This window comes from Lissotriton vulgaris, chromosome 1_1 (genome assembly GCF_964263255.1).
Source record: "Lissotriton vulgaris chromosome 1_1, aLisVul1.2, whole genome shotgun sequence".
Classification (NCBI taxonomy): domain Eukaryota; kingdom Metazoa; phylum Chordata; class Amphibia; order Caudata; family Salamandridae; genus Lissotriton; species Lissotriton vulgaris.
The window spans coordinates 105858891-105886180 of record NC_141685.1 but is presented as its reverse complement, the minus strand read 5'-3'; the positions used below and the strand labels follow the sequence as shown (position 1 = coordinate 105886180).

General features: G+C 44.8%; 1 protein-coding gene across 2 annotated transcripts; it reads left to right on the top strand.

Moving 5' to 3' along the window:
* The first annotated feature begins 956 nt into the window (after positions 1-956).
* LOC147737620 (uncharacterized) lies at positions 957-4207 on the top strand. 2 transcript variants are annotated; one of them, XM_086937486.1, is made up of 2 exons: positions 957-2345; positions 2430-4207. In XM_086937486.1, the coding sequence occupies exons 1-2, from the start codon at positions 996-998 to the stop codon at positions 3207-3209; spliced, it is 2130 nt and encodes a 709-aa protein (XP_086793612.1). In that variant the 5' UTR covers positions 957-995; the 3' UTR covers positions 3210-4207. The 2 variants fall into 2 exon arrangements, with proteins under 2 accessions (XP_086793612.1, XP_086793536.1); XM_086937410.1 differs by having other exon boundaries at positions 1080-2812; positions 2981-4207.
* The last annotated feature ends 23083 nt before the right edge of the window (positions 4208-27290 follow it).

The following is a 27290-nucleotide window of genomic DNA, read 5'->3' as shown; positions in this document are numbered from 1 at the left end:
ATTCTAGAGAGGAAGCACACACTGCATAAAAAGTTACAACTAAAGGTTTCTTCTGCATACCATCAAAGAAAAGACACTGAAAGAAGACTCCGAAGCTGACACGTTAACAACTAAGAGATTGGAAAATCGCCTTTGTTCAACAACCGTTTTAACCAGTTATGCAAGTTTGAGACTATCTGCCTCGGGATATAACACCTTGACCCACTCTGCTCACTCTTGCGAAAACCTTAAAAATTCACCACTTTATTGTGTTAATGACCATCTCAGATTGTTTCCTTTTTATTGTGTACTGTTCTGTAATTCTATGTAAATCGCCTCAACATTATCTGTTGTGCAGTAGTGATATGTAAAACTGTTAAATATAAAAATGGATTAAAGGAGCACAGTTGCGCTATAGCTAATGTAAATAAATCCTCATCTTCAGAACTACAAACCTTAACCTTACACCAAACATAGAAAGGGTAGAAGGAACTGATGTTCTGCGACTAATGATCCACAATAGTACTCTGCACGTTCAAACACCCTCAGTTACTGCCATTGCATCAGTGCAAAAAGGTACTTATCAGTTTAATCATTAAATATCAGACTAACACCTTATTATTGCATTGCTAAGAACCTATACAAATCGATTTGAGAAAAACTTCAGTCACAAATTAAGTTGCTGCCGGAGAGGCTATAATCTAAAGACTATTATCTGCTAGGAAAATTTCAACAGGTGTTACAGGACTGCTTCCCGACATTTTTTGCTCAATTCAAGTGTTGAGAAATTTACACACAATTTCTTTTAGAGATGAGTGCTGAACATTATCTAAACAAGCACGACTCTAAAATCGAGGCAAAATAACCGAAGTTGGGGAAAAAAGTTACCTGTGTCAAAAAGATACAGCCATAAATCTTATCTCACAGAATTTGACAGAATACACACAGGGGTAAACCACTTTCAGTGCAAAGTATGCCAAAAAAGTTTCAGGCGTAAATCTTATCTCACTGAGCATATGAGAATCCACACTGGGGGAAAACACTCTCCGTGTAAAGTATGCCAAAAAAGTTTCAGACGTAAATCTTATCCCACTGAGCATATGAGAATCCACACTGGGGAAAAACCTTTTCAGTGCTCTGAATGTCAAAAAAGGTTTAGTTTCAAACTGAGTCTATATCGACATGCATTAACCCACTCTGTGGAAAAACCTTACCAGTGCGCTGAATGCCAAAAAAGATTCAACCAAAAATCTCATCTCACTGAACATATGAGAATCCACTCTAGGGAAAAACCTTACCAGTGCTCTGAATGCCCAAAAGATTTCAAACTTAAATCACTACTAACGGCACATGTGAGATTCCACACTGGGGAAAAACCTTATCAGTGCTCTGAATGCCAGAGATGTTTCATTGACAAATGGAGACTCACTAAACATACAAGGACCCACTCTTGGGTAAAACGTTATCGGTGCACTGAATGTGACAAATGTTTCAGTGAAAAAAGCAGTCTCACTCAGCATATAAGAACCCACACTGGGGAAAAACCTTATCAGTGCTCTGAATGTTACAAATGTTTCAGCCAAAAAAGCAGTCTCACTGAGCATATAAGAATCCACACTGGGGAAAAACCTTATCAGTGCTCCGAATGCCAAAAATGTTTCAGCCGTAAATCTTATTACACTGATCATATGAGAATCCACTCTGGGGGAAAACCTTACCAGTGCTCTGAATGCCAGAAAAGTTTTTGTAAGAAACAGAGTCTATCTCGACATGCAATAACCCACTCTGTGGACAAACCTTATCAGTGCCCGGATTGTCAGAAATGTTTCAAAGAAAAAAGCAGTCTCACTCAGCATACAAGCTACCACTCTAAGACTAAGGAAAAACTTTATCAGTGCTCTCAATGCCAGAAATGCTTCGGTAATCAAAGCACTCTGACTCAGCATACAAGAACCCACACTGGGGATAAACCTCATCAGTGCACAGAATGCCAGAAATGTTTCATTGACAAAAACAGTCTCACTCGGCATACAATAACCCACACTGGAGAGAAACCATATCAGTGCACGGAATGCCAGAAATGTTTCAATGAAAAACGCGATCTCACAGTGCATATAAGAACCCACACTGGGGAAAAACCTTATCAGTGCTCTGAATGCCAGAAAAGGTTTTGTTACAGACAAAGTCTTTCTCAGCATGCAATGACCCATTCTGTAGAGCAACCTTATCAGTGCTCTGAATGCCAGAAATGTTTCGGTAATCAAAGCACTCTGACTCAGCATATAAGAACCCACACTGGGGAAAAACCTTATCAGTGCTCTGAATGCCAGAAATGTTTCAGTTTAAAAAGTAGTCTCACAAAGCACATAAGCACCCATACTGGGGAAAAACCTTATCAGTGCTCTGAATGCCAGAAATGTTTCAGTTTAAAAAGTAGTCTCACAAAGCACATAAGCACCCATACTGGGGAAAAACCTTATCAGTGCTCTGAATGCCCAAAACATTTCAACCGTAAATCACTTCTAACTGTACATGTGAGATTCCACACTGGGGAAAAACCTTATCAGTGCTCTGAATGCCAGAGAAGTTTCAGTGACAAAATGAGACTCACTAAACATACAAGGACCCACACTTGGGTAAAACGTTATCGGTGCACAGAATGTGACAAATGTTTCAGTGAAAAAAGCTGTCTCACTCGGCACATAAGAACTCACACTGGGGAAAAACCTTATCAGTGCTCTGAATGCCAGAAATGTTTCAGGGGAAAAAGTAGTCTCACACGGCACATAAGAACCCACACTGGGGAAAAACCTTATCAGTGCTCTGAATGCCCAAAAGATTTCAAACTAAAATCACTTCTAACTGCACATGTGAGATTTCACACTGGGGAGAACCCTTATCAGTGCTCTGAATGCCACAAATGTTTCATCCATAAAAGCCATCTCACTCAGCATATAAGAATCCACACTGGGGAAAAACCTAATCAGTGCTCTGAATGCCTGAAATGTTTCAGTGAAAAAAGTAGTCTCACACGGCACATAAGAACCCACACTGGGGAAAAACCTTATCAGTGCTCTGAATGCCCAAAAGATTTCAAACTAAAATCACTTCTAACTGCACATGTGAGATTTCACACTGGGGAAAAACCTTATCAGTGCTCCGAATGCCAAAAATGTTTCAGCCAAAAATCTCATCTCACTGAACATGTGAGAATCCACACTGGTGAATAAAATTATCAGTGCTCTAAATGTCAGAAAAGATTCAGAGGTAGAGATGGTTACAAGTGCCATAAGAAAACACACTGTAGGAAGGTGGATATCTGACTATGGTTACCCCCAACTTTTTGCCTAGTGTTTAGCTGGTTTTCGACTTAGTTGGCCTGGGATCCTGCTATTCAGGGCCCCAGGCTATCGGCTCTCTCCTTAAAATGGACTCCATGTACCTTAGGTACATACACAATTGGATATTGGTTCACCTTATGAGTCCCTGTATAGTGTACCCTAGGTACTCAGGGCATAGGTGCAACCAAGGCCTACCAGGGGCTGCAGCATGTTTTATGCCACCCCTGGCTGGCCACCCAAATAGACACAACTGGCTGATCACTCAGCTGGGGCAAGGTCGTGTAATTACCCCTTGCTTAGGTGTAGTATTCCTATACCTACATACATATAGATACATAGTAACCTATAAGTCACTCCTATGGCAGGCCTTAACAATCCTGAAGGCAGAGTGCTTGGTTATATGTGAGATGGTGCTCTAGCATGAGCTGAGCCTGTCTGCAGCGTTCGGAACTACTTCCTTATAGCTGTTCTATGATATTGCCATACTATATACTCTTAAGTGCATTATAATCCTCGCGGTTAATGCTAACTTTGGTCTGGCTTTATCGAAACATGTCGTGTAAGGTGTCATACGCTTTAGAATACTACCCCCTCGCCAATTCTGGAGACGGGGGTAGCATTCCACTCTTCTAGACAGAGAAGACATGTTAGTTCTGACGATCACGGTTAAAGTTAACCAGAGCCCCAGCGTTACAAAATGAACGCTGCTGCCCCAGACACAAGTCTGGCCTCCTGCTGCTGGGAGTCCTTCCAGCTAGGGATGCCTGGACAATAGGTTTACTGCCTGGAGAGGTGCGAGCGCCGCCCCATACAGGAGTTTGTGTATTAGGACAGGGAGGGTTGAAAAGAAACACACTGTCTGGAGCACTCTAGGTGCTCCATGCATACCCCAGTTCAAACCGGTTGCTGGGGCAAGCCTGCCCCAGCTCTGGCGCGAAACTGGAGAAAGGAAAGGGTGGTTAACCACCCCCCTTCCTGGTCCCACCAATAGAAGGGGCCTAGTAGGTAAACCAGCCCACTTTAGTTGTATAAAGATAGGAGCTGACCCAGGAGACTTTGGATTAATCCTGGAATCGAACTGAAGACGAAACTCTGGACCCTTCGACATTCACCTGAGCTGAAGACTGAAGAATCTCCCTTGTGGCCAAGGAGTGACCACCCTGGGCAACCAGGCACCATCCAGCAACTTGAAGGCTTGCTTTGCCCCCGTTCCCGCCGGAACCCGAGCGCAGTGCCTGACAAGATCCTGACTCCCTGAGCCCTCTGACCCCACTGCACGACTCCAGCACAGCTGAGCACTGTGGACGGCGTTAGACCTTGTGGACCGGACATCTTGAAAAGTCCTTCTTCTTGCTACCAGCGCAGCTCCTGAGGCATCCTCGAAGCTGTGTACTGGGGACTGAGACACCCCGAGACTGAGCACCACCTGCACCGAACATCAGCCCTCCGCATTCCATGTGTTCTGCGTGGGGCCCTTCTGTTTGTGTTCTACTCGATGCGTTGTCCCGGTTGCTGGCTCCGATCTTGAAGTCTACCCCTCCTTCTGCGAGAACCTTCGTGGGACAGCTCCTCGCTAGTGCCTGGTCGTCCTCGACCCCTCCTGGTCCGTGTGGCTGCAGAGACCAGCTTCAGAACAGCACCTGATTGCTCCTCGACGACGTCTGGTTTCTTCCTGGTTTCACCCGGTCACTGGCTAGTGACCTAGACTCGTCCCCTCTGCTTTTAGGTCCTTTTTCAACTTCGATCCACCCTTGGATCCACCCGGACATCTTCCTCCTGGTCGCCTGCAGCATCCTTCTTCACGGCTCCATTGGAATCAACGGCGAAACCCGACACACTTTGACACCTATGCACCCGCAGCCCGTGGGTGAGGTAAAGCGAGTACTTCGGTGCTCCTGCAGGGATTGACTATCCTAGTGTCCAGATTTGCTTGTAGTTTCCTCCTATCTAAACCGGAAGTGTCCTAAAACTATATTTACTAACTTTTAAGTTCCCATAGACTTTCTATTGACTCCCACGTGAGTGTTCCGACTCTGCACGCGCCGCCTGTGGGCCTCCTACTCCTAACCTAAGGGTCAGATAGTGTAGCCCCAGCGATGCCCTAGGCCTTCTCCTTTCACAAGTCGTGGTTCTTATACCACTTACTTAGTATATGGTTTTACGCGCCCCTAGGGCCTAACTGTAAATTGTGCTATTTAAAGTATTTCTAAGTGTAACTTGTTATGTGCTTTTGCTTCTGTCCTCATAAAGAGTTCAGAGGAGTGTGTTAGTGAATAAATACATATACATTTTATATATATCCTGTGAGGTGTCCTTTCATTTGGTATTCAAGGGGTTACGTATGGTAAAACAGCTGGCTTTACACGCCCTCTAGAGTTATAGCCTAAGACTGCTCTGTCCATGCTAGCCCTAGGATAGCTGGTCTATAAGGTGTCACGTGTTTGTAATTATACCTTCACACTGTGTTAAGTTAGCATGAGCGTTTTACAAGTTTAAAAGCCATTTTCCTTTTCTGCTGCCTCTGCAAACGGCACATTATGTTATTACAGCTTTTCGCCTAGTTGCATATTTTGTTTGACGCGAGAATAACAAGGTTTGCTTGATAATCTATGTCTCTACAGTGAGTGCCGAGGCCTTCAAGGTTTTCCAACACAGTGCTTGTTGTTCGAGTTGATCAGCGCACGGTCTAGACATAACACATATGCAGCTGTGGCCAACTTTGGGTTTGAGCGGGTTTAATAATGCACTGCACAGAGAAGTAAAACACACTTGATGGAGATTCGTATGCTGAGTGTTGGTGCAGGAGATGATGTGATCCGTTTCTGCTAAGCACAAGAGGTATGGGTCTTCCCTTCTAAACCTAAAAGAGACCTTCTTTAGATATAACATAATATACTGGCTAGGGAGGGTAAACTTACGTTTAATGTAACCTTTTACTATTAGCATTTTGACATGCTTTCTCCTTTTGTATTTTATGGAATAGTAACAATGCTGATAACCTTGATCTTGATAATGTTTCCTTGTATTATCTAAGACACTGCGCTTAAGAACACGGCATTAGAAATAAATATTTCAAAATTGCACGTGTCTTCATTTACTCCTCGTTCTGGACTGATATGTTGGTATGACGAAAGAGTGTTCATTTATTCCACTTTACCTGAGGTGTTCTGAGTTCATGTTCTGGGTTGTCTTATCATTGGGGATGAGAAAGAACCAATGAGACACTGGTTGCTAGTCTGGTAGGGGATTTTGGATACTGAGGTGAGTTTTTGGCGCACCCTCATTCACTGAGGTTCTGGGTCTCTATGCACAGTTCTGTATAGGTACAGAATCCCTGCTACAAAGGTGGAGTTTACAACCATCACCATAAGGGTTGTTTGGACTTGTGCAAGGTGCTCACTAGAAGAGTGAACATCATTTATGTGTGTTCTGAATGTCAGATAAGGTTTAGTCTTGAATACAATGTCATTTCACATGAGAATTCACACTGGTCTAAAGCCTTAAACAGGAGGGGAAAGCCAGAAACGTGATACTCAGAAAGGAGATCTCACTAAACATGAGAACTGCATCCACACTAGGTGAAAAGTAAGGTGTATCTTGAGTTGCAGAAAAGCTTCTAACAACCTGACTTTACATGAGAGAGCACATATTGTAGTTGGAATAGAATTCATCAAGAAACTCTGCATGATAACTTAGGCTGCCCGCTTGCAACCTCCAAAGAAATTTCAGGCCTGGAAATATTTTTAAATGCAACAGAATCCACAGTTTGAGTATCTGAAAGTTACAAAACTCTCAAGTTCTTTACTTTACACAGAGAAGTGTTAGTGCTTGCAAAAATCAACTAATTGCCCAAAAAATCACAATAATAATGTCTTAAATTTTACTCCATCCAAAAGGTTTCGACTCACCCTTGTTTCTTAACATATGACTGATATCTATTTTTTCATGATAAGATTAAGCCTATGCGGAGTTCCTCAGTGAGGAACTCCGCAAAGTGACAAAAAAACTCTGGCGGTCTACGCGGAGTTCCGCAAGCAGCGGAGTGCGTAAGGGTCATGTCGTTTGTGGTGATTTCATCCCATGTCGGAGGATCATTTGGCCCTTCTCTTCCAGGAAGTTATGGATCTCTTTGCCAAGGGAGCTATCAAATGTGTCCCTGTGCCAGAAGTAGGTCGGGGTTGCTACTCCCACTACTTCTTGGTACCCAAGAAGGACAAAGGCCTGCATCCTATCTTATTCCTCAGGGACATCAACCGCTTCCTCCGAAAGGAGAAGTTCAAGATGTTAACCTTGGCTCATGTCTTGTCTGCCTTCGACCCTGGAGATTTGATGGTAGCGTTGGACTTGCAGGACACTTAATTTCACATCCCCGTCTTGCCTGCCCACCGGCATTACCTACGGTTCACGGTAGGCCACACGCATTTTCAGTTTACCACGCTCCCCTTTGGCCTTACCAGCCCCCCCCCCCCCCCCTCCCCGGGTGTTCACGGAAGGGATGGCGGTGGTTGCAGCTCATCTGCACAGATCAGGGGTTCCAGTCTTCCCCTCTCTCGACGACTGGCTGTTGAAGGTGAGCTCGCCTAGGCTGTCGTCTCCCGCCTCCAGACTACGACAGACTTCCTGCATTTGCTGGGGTTCTCAGTTAACGTGCTGACGTCGCACCTGATTCCCTCCTATAAGCTCCTTTTCATCAGAGCGGTTCTGGACACAGCACAGTTTTGGGTCTATCCTCCCTAGCAGCAAGTCCAGGATATTCGGGCTATGATACCGATGTTTCAGCCTCCATCCCGGTGTTCTGTGAGAATGACCCTGAGGCTGCTGGGCCTCATGGCCTCCTGCATCCTGCTGGTGCATCATGCCAGATGGCATATACGTGCTCTGCAGTGGGACGTGAAGTTCCAGTGGGCGCAGCACCTAGGGAATCTTTCTGATGACTTTCAGATTTCGGAGGGGACTGCAAGTTAGTTGCAGTGGTAGTTCACAAACCAGGATTGGGTCAACGGCAGATCCCTCTCCCTTTCCCAACCTGAGTACACAGTAGTAATGGATGCATCACTCCTGGGTTGGGGCAGCCATATGGTAAGACCTCTGGTCTCTGGTGGAGTCCAGGCACCACATCAACCTTCTGGAGCTCCGGGCGATTTGTCTTGCACTGAAGGCATTCCTTCTTTCTGTCAAAGGAAGAGTGGTGCTTGTGTTCACGGACAACACCACCGCCATGTGGGACTGCAACAAACAGGGCAGGGTGGGGTCGTGGACCCTATGTCAAGAGGCTCTTCGCCTTTAGACATGGCTGGAACATCAGGGCATATCTCTGGTGGTTCAACGCCTAACAGGTTCACTGAACGCCAGGACGGACAAACTCAGCCGCCAGTGCATGATGGATCACAAATGGCATCTTCACTCGAAGGTGATGCTAGGTCTCTTTCAGTAGTGGGGAGAACGCTCAATGTCAGCAGTTCTGCGTGTTAGAGTTTCCAAGACGGCTTTCGCTCGGCGACCCTTTTCGTTGCGAGTGGAGTTGCGGCCTCCTGTACCACTTCTGCCAAGATTGCTGAAGAAGATCAAACGCGATCAGTCCCAAGTCTAGTACCCCGAGCCCTTGAGCATGGTCAACGATCCTATTGTTAACAGATTTTTGAAGTGCATTACTCTTCTCTTTCCTCCTTCTCCTTTCGTAATGCCCTAGTGGGAGTTGAATCTTGTCCTCACTTATCTTATGTGTGCTCCCTTTGAGCGCCTACATAATTGTCCTCTTCGCCTCCTTTGAAGACTGCTTTTTTGCTTGCCATCACCTCTGCTTGCAGGATGAGTGAGCTTCAGGCTTATCTCCCAGACCTCCCTTTCTTGCTGTCCATCCGAACAAAGTAGTCCTCTTTTCTGCCCAAAGTGATTGCCTCTTTCCACATAGGTCTGACCATCACATTACCTACCTTCTTCCCACCTCTGCTGTGTTTTTCTCTGCCAGGGGCACAACATATAGACTGTTCACACACTTTCTGTAGTATGCTTTGTTCTGGGCAGATAAACTCTAAGCCCCACTCTATCTAGCCTCGTGTTAGTGCAGCCCGATGTAAACAGTAATTGTAATGTATTTAGATTTACATAACACTTACTACCCCATACGAACTTTGAAGCGCTTTTTCGGCGAGTAGCACACTACTCTAGGATCCAAAAATGATTAGTGTTGAATTAGTATAGGGAAATATAAAATGTATATGAGAGCTGGACATGTTGGTCTGTTAGTTGGGTTAAAAAAGATAGTGGGGGATAGAAGAGGGAAGGTTTTGCATTTATATAGCGCTTGCTGTGAGAAGTTGGCCTGGTATATGATGCTCACTAGTTCTAGTGATCACCTTGTACCATGCCAAGCAACCCTTATGATGATTGGTTGTAAGTCAACCTTATAGACCAGCTATCCTAGAGGTAGCTTGGACAAAGCAGTCTTAGGCTAAACTCTGTAAAGGCATGTGAAGCAAGCTGTTTTACCATATACAATCCCCTTGAATACCAAATGAAAGGACACCACACAGATATGTATTGAAAATATATATATATTTCTTTACTACAAGTATCCCCTATACTCTTTATGAGCACAGAAGCAAATGCGTTAAAACAAAACACTGTTTAAATATACAAATGTTGCAAATGTGGATAGGCCCTAGGGGCCACTCAACTCATATACTAAAATAGTGGTATAAGTATCACTAATCAAAAAGGAAGTAGGCCTAGGGCCTTGGGAATCGCTGGAGCTATGCGGGAGTAGCAGTGATGAAGTCGGGAAAGGCCCGCGGGACTCGGGTGCAGCGCTTAAAGCACACGCATGCACCAATGCAAAGTCAATGGTGCGTAAAAAGTACAAAGTTACTGCAAAGGGAACCTTCCGGATGACCTAGAACCTAGCAACTTGGAACAAAGACACTAGAGGTGTATTGCTACACAGGAGCACCGGAGTGCCAGGGTTACCTCACCCACAGAAAGCGGGTGCATATGTCTCAAAGTGTGTCGGGTTTCGTCGCGCTGGTCTATGGAGCCTGTAGATGAAGATGCTGCAGGCGGGTCGTCGAGAAGAGTTCCGGTGGATCCAAAGGTGGATCTGAAGAGGTCAAGACCTGAAAGCAGAGGGACCAATGTTCAAAGCCACTAGCCAGTGACTACTGTGTAACCAGGAGGGAACCAGGCGATGTCGGGTGCAAACAGATGAAGAAGTGAAGATTGTCTCTGGCGCCACGTGGACACAAAGAGGTCGAGGATGTCCAGGAGTCGAACACGAGCTGTCCCACGAAGGCTCTAGCTGATGGCGGTGTCGGCTTCTTGATCGGAGCAAACAGGCCTTGGCTAATGCAAGCCACGTAGGAAACGATGCAAGCTTCTCACTCGGACCAGAAAGGTCAAAGGGGCTGCTCCATTTTACAGGAGTGAGGGCCAGTCTGGAGCAACCAGACCAGTGGTGTTAATTTCGGATTTTTTCGCCAAGATGGCCACTAGCCAACGGGCCAGTAACCGGGATGACGCGTCGAGTGGCAAAATGAAAAAGGGCCCCACACAGATCGTGGAGATGCTGGGGAGTTGATCTTCAGTGCAGATGCTGCTCGGTGGCAGTGCTTCTCAAACCCCAAAGTACAGCGTAGAGGGTGCCTCAGGTGCTGCACAGTCAGCTCCTCGTGGATCTTCCAAGATGGCCGGTCCCACATCTCTCGGTGCCTCCACGGGTCTCTTCTTTTCAGGGACTGTGGATTCGGCTCTGGGATGTCTGAGAATCCAGATCTTGTCGGGCTCTGGGCTCGGGCTCTGGCGGGAGGCGGCGGCAAATCAGACGTCGAGTTGCTGGATGGTGCCTGTATTCACAGGGTGGTCACTCCTTGGCCACAAGGGAGATGCTCTTAAGTCTTCTGTGCAGCAGAATGTCGAAGTCCAGTTTTCTTCTCAGTTTCAAGTCGAGTTCTGGATGATCTGAAGTCTTGGGACACAGCTCCTACTCTTATTCCAAATCTAGGGGCCGGATCACCTGCTAGTTCCCTCCTCTGGGTGGGACCAGGAAGCGGGGTGGTTACAGACCCTTTCCTTTGTCCAGTTCTGCGCCAGGACTGGGGCTGGAAAGCCCCAGCACCGGTTTGAACCGGCATATGCACAGGGACACTTTGTGTGCCCCAGGCATGTCTCATTCTATTCAGCCTTGTCCTACCTAATACACAAAATCCTGTCTGGGGTGGTGCTAGCACCTCCCTAGGCAGGAAACTCTTTGTCCAAGCCTCCCTCGATGGAAGGACTCCCAGCAACAGGTCAGACTTGTGTCTGTGGTGGCAGCATCCATTTTGTGATGCTGAGGCTCGAGTTAACTTTAACCGGGGTTCAGGTTATGTAAATGTCGTGTCCCTCTAGAAGGGTGGAATGCTACCCCCGTCGCCAGAATTGGAGAGGGGGTAGTATTCCAATTCGTATGACACCTTACTCGGCATGTTTTGATAAACCCAAACCAAAGTTAGCAAGTAACCGCGAGGATTATAATGCACTTAAGAGTATATGGTATGGCAATATCCCGGAACAGCTAAGGGAGTTGTTCCCGACAGCTGCAGACAGGCTCAGCTCGTGCCAGAGCACCATCTCACATGAAACCAAGCACTCAGCCTCCAGGATTGTTAAGGCCTGCCATAGGAGTGACTTATAGGTTACCATGTTTCCATACATGTTAGATATAGATATACTACATCTAAGTAAGAGTTGATTACACCAACTTACCCCAGCTGAGTGATCAGCCAGTTGTGTCAAATATGGAGGCCAGGCCAGGGGTGGCACAATACATGCTGCAGCCGCTGGTAGGCCTTGGAAACACCTATGCCCTGGGTACACTGTTACAGGGGCCAATAAGGTGAACCAGTTCCAATTGGTAATGTACCTAAGGTACATGGAGTCCATTTTCAGGAGAGAGCAATTAGCCTGGGGCCCTGAATAGCAGGATCCCAGGCAAACTGAGTCAAAAACCAGCTAAACACCAGGCAAAAAGTTTGGGGGTAACCATAGTCGGGTATCCACCTTCCTACACTTGCTACCCCTGATGAAGTGTTGAAGTGCTTTTCGGCGAGTAGCATGCTACTCCAGATCCCAAAAAGATGAATAGACAGATCAATTATGGTGGGTAGGTTGCTTTATTGTATACACACAACTGTACAAAAATTAATAAAATTCTGTTGTAAAGTTTTATCCAAGAGGCAAGTATAGTCTCTGATAATAATGTATACAATACTGATAAGTTTTAAGTTGGCTTGCCATCAAGACTGATGCCCCGTAATGTTGATGCAAAGTCAGTTGTGCTGGAGTATCTTAGACTCTTGTTTAATTGTAATATCCACCTTGTAGGTACTGCTATTCGTATCAGGTCCACGTTGTAGGCAGACACAAACGCCTAAATTGTGCACTATTTCTATTAGGCATAATGTAAGTGAGCAGATGACAGTAAGCACTGTAGAAGCTGTATTAGGTGTTTAGAAGTAGAGTGACATAGAGGGCAATAAACACGCCACTAAATCTTTTTTATTATTAACAGTCCTCATAAGCCCATACAATTCAATACGATGTACAAATAGCCCATTGGGGAACAGTTCAGGCATCATCTGGGGATTACACATCCCAGCAACACAAGTGTCTTTCATGAATACAAATTGAATACTCCTCCAAGAACTGCACTGTATTATTGACACGGGTGAAGAGGCAAACAAGCAGTCAGGAGGCGCATTGATTGTACACCCCCCACCTGACAGGATGGTGACAGACCCCAACCACCTACAGGGAAAACGTGCCACCTCACTTAATAGCTGCCAGACGCTTTACTATGTAAGCAGACTGGTGGTTTACAAATGCGCCTACTTTGGGGTATCACATGTTTTTTCCATCATAATCTGGTGTACTCCCCCTGTGTGGGATGATAGCACCCACTGAAAACTGCACCGTTGTGTAGTCTGGGACAGTGCACCTTCCATGTAATTCTGAACTGGGCCTTTAAATACGGTACTATTTTGTGTGCCTATTTAATTCAGGTATACAAAGAATGCGGTACTACTTGTATACTAGGGTAGGACAAGGAAGATTGAATTTCTGTGGTGGCAGAAATGTTTTTGTCAAAGTGCTTTATGCCCTAAACACTCTCCGTACCCTGAACATAATGAGATTACGTAGAATACACCTCTGCGTGTCTAATGCTGCCATTTGCATTTCAAGACCAGTGATTAATGTGGCTTAATGAAGTTCAGAGCCATTCGGCGTTTCCGACCTGTCTGATACGTGCATATCGAAAAGATGGGTCATTTGAACCTAAAGATAGATAAACATATTCAAAGGTCACGATTTATGTCTGCATCTAAAGTAAAACTGTAAATTAGGAGAGGTGATAAGTGAGAAGTTAAAGGCAGCTGCTAATCAAGTTGCATTTGTACATAGGCCTTCCTATATTATGATATCTATTCCTGCTTAAGTCTTTAATTGTAATGAATAATTTAATACCCAGGCATGAAGTCATCATCGAGCTGTTTAGATAATCCACCTGTCTTGCCACTTCTTCCCCACTGCATCCTTAACCAGTGGCCTAGCCAGTGTGCCCTGGGCCCCAAGGCAAGAAAGGAAATGTGACCTCTGCCGTTTATTTGAACTGTGGAAAACAGCAATAATCATTGTTCTGTGGACCCCTCAGGCCTCTGTTTGAACTGTGACAAACAGCAGTTATCAGGGTTCAGTGGGCTTTAAGGCATCTGAGACCTGGTGCCACTGCACCTGCTGCACCAATGGGAAGCTAAGCCCCTGCCCTTAACAGCTTCTATTCTAGCCCCACTGGAGAACCGAAACAGCCAAATACTAATCTGGCCATATATGCAGGCATGCAGCCGCCTTTTTTCACTGAAGGGATTTAAGTTACTATATTATGCAATCTAACCGCCCAGGGGGACAAGCTGGTGGTGGGGTCGCAGCCATCATTCGCAAAGAGCATATCTTTTCCACCTTGGCTTGCACTCCTATTCCCAACACCCAAACCCTTGTTATTAAACTTCGTTCCACCAGGTCCTCCCTTACTTGTGTCCTTATGTATAGACCCCCTACGTACATGCCCTCCTTCCCACAACAAGCTGGGGATCTTATCTCTCAAATAATTATTAATCATGCTAAAGTCATCGTCATAGGTGACTTTAATTATTGGCCCTCTGACCCTCGGGAAAGTCGACTCTCCGAGCAGTTCTCAGAGCTCCTAACCAGCATGAACTGTCGACAACTGATCTCTATGCCTACTCACTGTAAGGGCCACATATTAGACCAGGTTGGACGGCAAATCTAGACATCTTGCCCCCATTGGTAACTCCCTGCTCATGGTCAGACCATTATTTTATTTCCTTTTCAGTAGACCTTTTCACCCCCCACTGCCCCCCTCTCCCAACCAACATCTCAGCCCGTAATTGAAAGAAAGCCAATTTAACTGAACTACACTCTCTTTTGGCAGCTTCAGCCCCTCTGCCCTCTGGCTCAGCCACCCATCAAGCCTCCATCCTCGAACAATGGCTGGCGGCGACCTCTAATTCAGTAGCCCCATTAAAAACCATAAAAGCTGTGCACCCCCATGACGCCCAGCGATGGTTCAGTGACCAGCTAAAACTGGCTAAACTGGCTCTCGGCCAAGCTGAACGCCGATGGCGCCACAACTATGATCCCCTTCTTAAAATCGAATGTACGACCCTCTTAAAAAATTACAAATCCTCTATTCTAGAGGCGAAAACATCTTACTTCTCCTGTAAAATCATGGAGTCGGCCTCCAAAGCAAAAGATATTTTTTCGATTGTCAATGAGCTCTCCCTCCCCGATCGTGTCACTCTTCCCCCCATGCCCACTCAGGCTCTGTGTGATGAGCTTAATACCTTCTTTCAGGATAAAATCTCCACTATTAAAAATAATATTTCTCCACCCACTTTGTCCCACTCATTCTCATTACCCCCTAAAAATTCCCAGCAATTGAACGCATTTCCTCCTATCTCCATCACTGAGTTCCAGAGCCTCCTGCACAAAGTCAGTTCCGGGTCTCCCAACGACTGCTGTCCCCCCATATCCTCAAAGAAATCCTTTTGGCCTGCCCTGACCCCGCTTTGGCTCTTCTTAACACCTCGTTAGCCACAGGAGTAGTTCCAGACTCCTTCAAACAGGCAGTGGTGTTACCAATTCTAAAAAAAGCCAACGCAGACCCCTTAGTTCTGAGTAACTATAGGCCTATTTCTCTTCTTCCCTACCTGGGAAAGATCTTAGAAACCTATGTAACTCGGTGTTTGAGCACCTTCATCGAGAGCTCATCTTTTTTGGACCCTCAACAGGCTGGCTTCCGCCCCCTCCATTCCATTGAGGCGGTCATTACGGCCGTCATGGATATATTAAGAACGGGGGCGGATAATAACATCTCCCAAGCCTTTGTCCTGTTAGATCTGTCGGCGGCTTTTGACACGGTTGATCACTCTATATTAATCGACTGTGTCACTAATGCCGGCATTCAGGGCGTTGCCCTTGATTGGGTCCGATCTTTCCTCGACGGACGCTCTCAAGCAGTTCACCTTTCCACCTTTTCTGCTCCCCTTTCCTCCCTCTCCTGCGGAGTCCCTCAAGGCTCGGCTCTATCCCCTCTTCTTTTTAATTTATATATGCAACCCCTTATGGTTTCTCTTCGCCATTCCTCTGCAACTATCTATAATTATGCAGATGATCTGCAGTTGATCTTCCCTCTTGATACCGCTTCCTCTTCCCTCACCAATTTCCAAACCACCATGCTTTACATCTCTGATTGGATGGCCCACAGCCAGCTCAAGTTAAATCCTACTAAGACAGAACTTGTTCTGGTGGGCGGACCGGCCAATCCGTGGAATGACAACTACTGGCCCCTCTCTCTCGGCGACCCCCCCCTGTCCTGTCAGCTCTGTGAAAAGCCTCGGAGTAGTCATCTCTGGTGATCTGTCTATGAAATCGCAGATCTCGGCATACATCATCCTGCTTTTTCCATCTGCGCAGGATTCGCAAGATCTGTCGATTTCTCACCAGAGAGGCACTCATTTTAGTCATCTTGGCCCTAGTCATCTCCAGGGTTGACTTTGCAAACATCTTATATGTGGGGATTCCCGCTTACCAGCTCCAGAGGCTCCAACTGATACAAAATCAGGCCGCCCGCTTGGTGTTCCACCAGCCCAAGCACCAGCATGTCTCTCCACTGCTGAGGAGCCTCCACTGGCTTCCTGTGGCCAAACGGTGCACCTTTAAACTTGGATGCACTATTTTTAAAGCTCTTTACAATTTGGCACCCGCTTTTATCTCCTCCAATTTAAAGCGGTATTTACCCACACGTAACTTACGCTCTTCCGCAGACAATCTTTTGTGCATCCCCCAAATCCACCGCAAGAAACATGGTGGTCTACGTTTCTCCTTTCTAGGCCCTTCCTTTTGGAACTCCCTCCCCCCCTCCATTCATCACTGCCCTTCCTATGAAAGTTTCCGCAAGACATTAAAGACGTTCCTTTTTAAAGCTGCCTTCGAGTAACCATTGACCCTTGTCCGCTGTGTTTGTTATGAGCGCCAAGAAACCGTTTCGGTGAACGTGCGCGGTATAAGAATTTTTAACATAACATAACATAACATAACATAACAAGTCGCATGAAAGCAGCATGCGGGAAACAACCATTTTCTGAGGTAAAGTCAACCAACACCTCGTCTGTTCAAACATGAATCCATTTAAAACCAAGGACGAAAAAACGGTTCATCATCACCCCTTGCTTTTCAGAAGGGTAAAACAGATTCATCTAACATTACAGTGTACCACATAACAAATTGTGATTCTGTTTACAAATTAAAACTAGCATGCATATAGGAGGGGGAGCCTTTGGCCAAAATAGCTTTTTTCCCAACCCATACTTTTAACACATCGTATACAAAAAATGCTAATTACATTCTCATCCGGGAAGAGTCATTAGCGCCTACTCATAACCAAATGTCACTTCGAATTGTCTTTCAATTCAAGCTTTCAAAGGTAAATTGATATAAAAGCAGTATTTAATTTTTTGTCATTGTGTACTCTTATCAAAATTTAGAGCATCAATTTTATATGACACACCATAGAAAAAAGGAGTTGTTTATATATACTAAACCTCCAGAAACGTTTGATTAACCAGTTATAAAGTTATGTCTAGCTTAGTTAGTTTATAGTCTTCTTTTTTTTAATAGTAATTATTTCACATTGTTACTGAATATGCATGGCTAAACACTTATAAGGTCCCAAAGGCGAGACCTATTGGCTATGACAATGCTTGTTATTGATTGAGTACATTGAGCGACAGAACCTTTGATTACGTCCTGATGAATGCCGCAAACACCTCTTTGGAGGGTTAATAGGCTGAAACATGTTGACCTATTATTGACTCTAACAGTGCATATATATTTCTCCCACAGTGTCCTGCTTTTAATCCTGGCCCAGGTGCGTACAAATAATGCAAACCACATACCCTTTAGCAAGTTTTAACTTTCACTCTGCTGCCCCCACTACCCTGAGCTCATTATTGTGGTATTTAGTATACCTTTCTCTATAACAAAATATGCCTGAACTCCTCTCTCTCAGTGAGGGGGTTGTTTCACGGTGCAAGGAGATTCCCAGTAAGGAAGCATGCCAACTAAGGTGGGTGAAGGAAATTGTCCTTTTAAATGGATATTTCATCTTAGCTAGGTTTTCATTTGCAACAGTAATCCTCAGAGATCCAAGGGTTTCTTGACTGTGGTAGAAATGCATTTTTACTCCTTCATTGTACGTTCAAGCACAGACCATTGCATGAAATGTTGTGATCTATGTAGGGAAAATACTCTGTGCACTGACAAAATGTGTTAAAATAACAGAAAGTTGATAATTCCATTTAATAACCTCTCATACCTGGATTTATCTAGAAGAGAAGCCTGTTAATTCTGCAGATTTTTGATACCACAAGGTATAAGAAATTTGGGGATCTTTATCTGATATCTTTATCAGTAAATTATCTGAAATTATTGAACTTAATTTCTAAAGATTAAGGAATTGGTCTTTTCTAAACTAACCCCAGTGTGTAGGATTACAATAACCACCTCTCTCAAATCAATATTGTTCTTTGTTGAGTGAGAAAGCTAAATGATCTAGGAGAAACCAGGAACTGCGCGTCAGAATTATTCTTAGGAAGCTTCAAGTTAGAGAGTGAAAACACTTTTTAGAATGCCCCAAAAATTGTGATAAAGATATTTCAATATGTTTGACGAAAAGAATAGGTACATTTCATGACAATATTGAAAGGGGAACTAACTTGAACAAATATTTACACAACATTACAAAAATATTAGAGACTAAATTTCAGCAATATAGGAAATACTGAGGTTCATGTACTAAATCCATTTGGTAAAAAGTGGTTGCTTGTAGAGTCAGCACACTACTTTGTCTGTGATAGCTTTTAAATAAAGGCATTTTTTAAAGCACCCCATTTTACTTTCAGATTCACAAATGTCCCCTTGGGTTACTACCTCCTGTTACTGTTTTTCAGTCCACATATGGTTTCAAAGCTCAATACATACCTTAACAATATATTAAATATTCAGAAGGGAAACTATTAACATTCCCCTTCCAAATTCTGAATTGTTAAGTGGGCTTAGTACATTTCAAAAAGGGGTTTAGCACTTGCAAACTCTGTGAATTACTGAACCAGTGGATTTTTTTAACAATAAAACATGAGGCCATTTTTCTCAATTCCCTCCAAATTAAGTTTGCTAATAATGTTAGTTGGATGATAACCTGTGCATGTACCTATTTAGTGTTAGTGTTGCTTCAGACCAAATAAAAACCATCACACGTAACCCTTACACAATACTTAAAGACAGAATTTCTGACATCCAGCGTTAATGTTTTGTTAAATATAATTGCAAATGTCACTTAAACAGGAAACTAGCTAAAGCAGTCTCTGGACATAAAATAGGATGTAATCATAATCTTTAGATACATTTTCTGAGTTTCAGGAACAATGTGTGTCTTCTGGGTTTACTCTAAACCACTATAATAAACATATTCAATGATTTTAGATTTGATCTGTTTGTACTGGTTTCTATTGCAGACAATAATCTAGATTTAGACCAAGGATCAATTCCACCCATGGCTTTTAAAATCTATTTATCAATGATCTCTATTAGTGTTATCGCAACTAAAACTGTACTAGAACTGATCTGAGAGATGGCCCTACAAGTATTATGCTCAGTCAATTTATTGAACAAACTATGGAGTTAAAATCTGAATAGATTAGATCCACAAGCATTGCCTGACCACTGTATTTTACATCAATAGATTACTTATCAGCACATTTTCTCTAAGTACAATTCAGTCATCTTCTATTTTTCGGTGAGCTTGTGCTGGGTCTGTTAGAACTCTTTCAAAAATATGACATTTAAATGTCCAAAAAATCTGGAATTCTAGTTTCAAGCCTCGTCCAACCTTAATGAATGCTACACCAAAATATGCCCTTGTGTTCCTACATTTTATTGTGCACCATGATTCAGAAATGGCATGTTTTTGCTTTCGGAGGTAAAATTCTAAATATATTTATTGTTGTTGCCAGCCGAAACATTAGCACTAATTGGGAAGATAACAACAAGTGGTCTTGTGATGCTTGCTGGAATGGGAAGTGTTTAATCAAAAAGTGGATGGAATTTAAGTTTAGGAGACAATTTTACAAACGTGTATGGATGCTGTATATATTTCAAACTGTTGATCTCCAAAATGGCCTAAATCAATTATTTGAATTGAAATTCAAGTTTATCATTTGAATCCTATTGTTGGAAAAGATGTGATTTTGAACCCCATGAGGTGGTTCCTTTCCAGAAAGCATTCAGGTTGTAATCATGAGTCAAATAATGCTTAGGAGGATACAATATTCAAATTGAATTCTAATTACATACGAAATGTTCATTGTTCAATATATTTCTCTTAGTATTTTAATGCGAGGACTTTATTGCCTAAGTAAAATAATTAGTATTTGTTTTTCTATATGTAGGAAGCATTACATTAATGAAATCACTGTTTCCTACCTTCTTTGTTTTCTTTCTTGTTCTTTATGAACGTTTCTATTGTTGAACTTTAAGGATTGCCTGAAATTAGGAATTGTGCTCTACATAACTTTACTGTGTTACAGTATGTTGATTTTTATGTACTACTTTTGTCTCTTATGTGTATGGCAACTGATGTTTTGTTTTGCTTTAATAATCAGCTTATGTTTATTAGGTTTTATTATTCAATAAAATGTTTCAAACACAACAAATGGTAGTTGATATGTATTTACAACTGCAGCATTTTTATTGTATGGGCAGTTTCAAAGGGGCCAAAAATATGGTCTGTGGGATGACGGAGGACCACATTGGCATCAGCAGGGAGAGGTTTGGGCAGGTTATTGGGGTATATGTAAGGTTGGAAGTAGGGGAAACAAAGCATGTACATTGTGTGGACTGTGACTCCTGGAGTTATTGTGAGGGATACCATGCTACACTGTAAATGAATCCCCTAGTGATTATTATCAACAAACTTTATTCGGTTATATAAAAGAAAAACATCTTCCAAGTTACAGATTGATAAATATAATATGTCCAAGTTAATCAGAACACAAGTTAAAAATTCATGAATTACGGTAGTAGCATTTTGCGTCTGTGAGATCTCACTGAATGCCGTCATCCGTATCGGTAGCCGCTGGGGACAACACAGTGCATGGGCCGTTACTGGTTCAAGCAAAGTATCAACATCCGTTGGCATGACTGATGGAAGTGTGAGACATGTGTCTAACACTCATTCTTCTCCGCATAGCAGGCAGCGTAGAACAGGTAGGATGCAATCTTGCCAAATTGGCCTGAATGACAGAAACAATGTGGTATTTAATTCTCTTAGACGAGGTAGTCCCAACATTTGGACGATGCGCTCACAACACTTCATTGCTAGTAGAGTTGTCTCCATGGAGAACTAGGTGTCGTTTGTGAAATTACTTGCCATATCGCAGCGATAGGAGCAAAAATAGTATTCCTGCAGCCAGTCCCAAAATGAGAGGCAATCCGCCAAACACAGAGTGCGCAAAGTTTGGAAATATTACTAGGACTGCTTCAAAAGGTGCTAACAGTCCAGAAATGACGGTCTTAAATACATGTAGAATACAACTCGTAACAGACATATTTAAGATATGACTTAACATTTCTGAGAAATGTATAGGGCAATTTGTAGGTAAGAGGGCATGTAACTCTGCAGAAGTCCTTGCGACTTGCAGATCATAGTTTTCTTTGGCCGAGGTAAGTCACCCAGTTTTTAAAAAAAGAATGGCTTTCATTCTGCTTTAAAGATTGCCCGAAATTAGGAATTGTGCTCTACATAACTTTGCTGTGTTACAGTATGTTGATTTTTATGTACTACTTTTGTCTCTTATGTGTATGGCAACTGATGTTTTGTTTTGCTTTAATAATCAGCTTATGTTTATTAGGTTTTATTATTCAATAAAATGTTTCAAACACACCAAATGGTAGTTGATATGTATTTACAACTGCAGCATTTTTATTGTATCAATTTATTGTATCAATTTGTATAGAAGAGATGTTCAGTGAAGGCCAAAGTGGCGACTCCCGGCTGTCTTGGTTTTAGGAAACAATACTTGCATACAGCAAGTGACCCTGGCTGACACAGTTACTAGATATAGTAATCCTGGCAACATGCCACAGCAGCTGCGATCATTCAACGTAAGATAACTCCCATTCGAGAGTTGTCTAAAAATTGGATCAATCACCGCGGCTTGTGAACCTTGCAGGTGGCAGGATACGTTTTTAAAGGAACTATTGCAGGCCCCGTGTAAGTTTATACCCTGACATAGGAGAGAACCGCTTGGTACATTTTCACAATTTCCCCCGCTAAGAAACACTTCACTACCCCCACTCCAACATCTGTATGTGTACGGCAATTCCCAGGATGTCTTGATGTATTCTTTACCCAACCTTTTATATGTGCCTGCTGGTATATGTTGTAGGCAATTTTGAAAATAGAAAATTGTAATAGGCAGGGTGATTGTTCCATGTATAATCCATTCCATAACTGGCTTTTCAGCGACAGTAAATGACAATCTTTCCAGTTTTTCAATGCTCAGCACCGTATTGTCTGCTCCCCTTTGTGCCAATTTGATCTGTTTATCAGTGAGATTGAATTCTGAAAACAGTGACGTAGTATTGATTAAACGTCACGGCACATAGCCTGAATGATGATTTAGCAACGTCCAGCCTAATAGCATGATAGAACGTAAATACGACTGACCATGTTGCAATATGACCAAGTCCTGTTCCATGATGTCTATGGCAAAAGACACTATGCTACATAAAGAATATATCCTGGACCACAGAGTCGTTAACCCATTGTCAACCATAGAGAGAGATTCTTCAAAATGAATACGATCAATTTCTCGTATTCGTTCTGCAGTCTCTGCTTGCGTAATTTTCCATGCTTCATTATAAGCAGCAAAGATACCGGCATATATAAAATGTTTATGACGTGATGTTCTTGGTCCTAGCAACAATTCCCTAAGATCAGCGCCATCTTTAATTAAAGATAAGTGTTGCTTTACATCCTTAAGTATAGATCTATGTATCCAATCAAGGCAAAGTTTCCCTACACTGTATGTTGGGGTGCCGCTCGTAGTCGTGTTTGTTGGCTGAAGCGTGGAGGTGAACCTTTTCTACTGCTACCCATCTCCCCACTGGGACCCTTGATCTCTGAGCCCGTGTGCTCCACCGTTGCTGGATTGACTGTGCCTGGGGAAAACGGAACTCTGCCTGAGCCCGTGTGCTCCACTCCAGGGTTTTACCACCAGCTGAGGGAGTCGAGGCAGCCAGCGGGAGCGGGACTGCGAGGCCCAGAGGTGCTTGCGCCAGGTAATCGCGCGCACCTGGTGCCTCTTCCCGCCCCCTCCTCCCTGTAAGCATTTAACGACTCGCGGCCCCAGCTCCGCGGGGGCCGCTCGTAGTCGTGTTTGTTGGCTGAAGCGTGGAGGTGAACCCTTTCTACTGCTACCCATCTCCCCACTGGGACCCTTGATCTCTGAGCCCGTGTGCTCCACCGTTGCTGGATTGACTGTGCCTGGGGAAAACGGAACTCTGCCTGAGCCCGTGTGCTCCACTCTAGGGTTTTACCACCAGCTGAGGGCGTCGAGGCAGCCAGCGGGAGCGGGACTGCGAGGCCCAGAGGGGCTTGCGCCAGGTAATCGCACGCACCTGGTGCCTCTTCCCGCCCCCCTCCTCCTCCTACTTAGCCCAGCTTCCGGACGCGTACGCGCGCGAACGGAAGCACGGGCGAAGACCGGGCAAAGAGCGGGCCGTTGTGTGGCCGTTAGGTGGCTGGAGAGGCTGGGCTGGGCCCCGTCTCTTTCATTCCCATTGTGTTTCCTCTAGACCTGAGTTCCCTATGTATATAACAGTATTGACACTTTCCCTGTGCGTAGCACCGCGTCGGTGACTTTACCATTTTGTGCTAGTTATTGTTTCATTACCACTGCTTGGTTAGGTCGTCTTTTTCCTTTCCTTTTTTTCTTTTTTTCTATCTCTCCTAGGTCCAAAGCTTTTCTAAGTACCTTGAGGTCCTGAACAGATATTCTTGTTCAAGCCCCATAGTTGTGTAATCCCCTGCCAATATGGACACTGCTTCACCTGGGATTGCGGGGGGAAACCTCAACAAGGGCACATTAGATAATTACTTCAAGAAATCTACTTCCGAAATCGAAAGGGAAGAAGCCCTAGCGGAGAGAAGGGTGGAGCGCCGTCGTTCCATCGAGGGTTATAAGGCTAGACCCTCCTTGACACCATCCCCGCTTATCATAACATCTAGCTCAGGGGTGGCCCCTATTACTGAGGACCCTTTTGCAACCCAGGGAATTCCAGAACTTTTAAGGGACACTTCTCCCATACCACCCTCACCTAGGGCCCTAATTAGCTCCCCTACTATCGCTCCATCTCCATCCTGTAATTCTGACGTAGGTCAGGAAGTTACATCAGCTGCCCTCCACACTGGTAAAATCATCGCCAAAAATCAACCGAGGAAGATAGAGGTCCCGAAAGTTCATGATCCACCGCCCAATAAGAGAAGGAGGAAGGGGGGTTCTATTCAAAAGGGCAGAATTAGCCACTCTGAATTCGGCAAGGGGAAAGGGGGGAGTGCAGCTTCTGCCCCTAAACCAACAGTGGATACAAGACCCGTAATCACTTTAGTGACTACACAAGAAACACCACCACTTACAATTGCCACTGCCCCCATAAGTGCCAACACCCAGGACACTCAGCCGATCGCCCCCACCCTGGAGCTTCTTGAGCAAATGCTCAGGACGCTCACTTCTCCTATTGTAGACAGATTATTGGCTATTGAACAACGGCTGGGGAACATGGAACAGGCTATTCTCAACAAGCCGGACAAGCAGAAGGCCCCTCCCATTCCTAATCCAGCATTGGCTGCGGTTGGTTTACCCAACATCTTAAAACCTACTTCAGCCAAGGCGGCTCATACAACATCCACTACCACCACAACGGCCTTATTCCCCAAGTCCAATGCTCCTACTAAAATAGTGGCCCATAATCCCCAAGGGATTACATCCATTACCATTCCTTCCCGACTTGCCATGCAAACGGATGGCGCCATCCCGAAGGGTGGAAACAGTTCGGCTGCAAGACCATCGCGGCCGGCTGGAGAGAGGGAATCCCTAAGCAGAATAGCAAAACGTAGGACTCCTCAGGTTGAACTTCCTCCGGAAGCACTACCCTATGTGGTGGTGCTTACGGGTGTTCCCACCCTTGACCCTGACAAGCGAGAAGGTCCTCAGCAGCTTAAAAATAAAACCATGTACTGGCTGTCTAAGAATAGGCCACTCCCGGGTAATGTTAATGGGGATATTGTGCACGTGCGCCGACTCCCCTGGTTGGGGGGGCGGGAGAAAGACATTGAGGGCGACTTGATTGTGATCAATTTCAGGGATCCAGAAGCTGTTAGGCACATTTTGAGCAGGATGCCAGGGAACCTAGGCAAATCAATCATGCCGTGCGACCTTACTTCTATCCCAGAGCCCTAGTAGCTCCCTTGTCATGCCCCTGGCCACCAATGGCCCTGTCAGGCACCTTAGGCCCAAAACAAATCAATCATTACTTCCCCCCGCAGCCTGGTCCCACGGTGCCAAAGAATGCATATGGGTGGGAATCCATCCCGCAAAGGGGCTATGGAACCAACCCTAGGAGGTCGGACTATCTTCTTGAAACAGGGGGGATGGATCATCTGCTTCCTTTCACACCCCTGGAAGTTAGCAACAGATTCGAAGTTTTTTCTGGTTTGGACTCTTGTGATTGACGCCTGGGTACCTCCCCTAGTCATCCTGCTCCAGAGAGGGGGTTAAGCGTACAAGATGTTAAATCTTATTTCTCTGGTGCACACTCCCCTCCTCAGACGTCAAGTGATTCCCATGGCACGACTCAAATCCTTTCAGTCACATCTAACCAGAGTCCATATCCTCCTCCTGGGATTTCTATCTCGCATGTAAGTAGTGATAGTGATATTACAGGGATGCAGGGACCTACATCGCATACTGCTTCTGGAGCCCTGAGGGTACTGTCATGGAATGTTTCAGGCATTGCCAATAAAATACACACTGAAGACTGGGATTCCCTAATAACAAATAGTGACATCTGTCTCTTTCAAGAGACATGGGCGAAGGAACCCGCGCTCAAAACTGGCTACGCAATCTTTGAAATCCAGGCCACCTGGAATAATAAGGGGAGGCCCTCGGGTGGTCTGGCGGTGTGGATAGCGTGTCACATTGGTTGCACAGCAGAAACCATAGCCACGTCCTCTCAAGACATTCAGTGTGTTGTACTGAATTGGCCGGGCGCCCCCAAACTGGCAATCATAAACGTTTATTCCCGCCCAGTTGGCCCAACGGCGGAGTCCAGCACACTAGAAGATCTTGCGTCCTTTCTGGGTCAGTTGCCGACCGACTACAAGGTGGTAATGGGTGGAGATTTTAACTGCCACTTCGAGCCCTTAGAGGGCTTGAGGGAAGGGGCCCTTACGGCAGAAGACGACTTCTGGCGCATTCCAGTGTGTCAATCGCCCCACCCCAGATCCTGGTTCCCACTTGCGGTCCAAATTACGTCACTGACCCTTAATTTTGCGCTAAGAGCTTGCAATGGACGTACACCCTCAGACACTCCCTCAAAATGTACATTTAATAGGAAAGATCATGAGTCACGTCTAGACTACATCTTTGTAGATACCAGTCTCTGGTCAAAGGTAGAGGATTTTAAAATAATCCCCCGTACAGATAGTGACCACAATGCTCTCCTATTTTCCCTGGCCCATCTCCCAGCATATCCCGGATCACTACCACTTGAGGATAGAGATGATCGGGGTAATCTGGTATTAACCTCCAATAGGCGTAGGGTGAGATGGCAGAAATTTTCCAAGTCAGAAGAAAATATTGGGAAAATCTACGATCCCGTGCTGCCAAAATTCGAGGCTCTGGGTGAACTAGTTAGCCAATCCAGTTCCCAGGATTTTTATAAAACTCTAGCTCTTATTCATGAAGACCTAGTGGGAGCTCTAGGTGAGGTTCTCTACCCAGAGGTGCCTAAGCCCAAGCAAAAGACCAGAACCTCCTCCTGGTACAACTCCGAATGCAGAAAGGCCAAATCTGACCTTATCACCGCAGTCAAAGATGGTGTCGCTCGGACCAGGGTGGCCGACCTGCGGCGCCAGTATAAGGCCACAATGGCCCGTGCGAGGTCAGATTGGGACTGGTATAGATGGCAAGATCTTTCAGCAGCCCTAACAACCAAGGACTTAAGAAGATTCTGGTCACTAGTCACTACTGGCTCAGGGGAACCCAAAGCTGCAGTTTAACCCAATATTGCAGCACATAT

Coding starts and splice junctions, on each gene's coding strand:
- LOC147737620 (XM_086937486.1), top strand. CDS start 996: ATGAGAATCCACACTGGGGGAAAACACTCTCCGTGTAAAGTATGCCAA. Junction 2,346..2,429: donor AAAGTAGTCTCACAAAGCAC/ATAAGCACCCAT, acceptor CTCACAAAGCAC/ATAAGCACCCATACTGGGGA.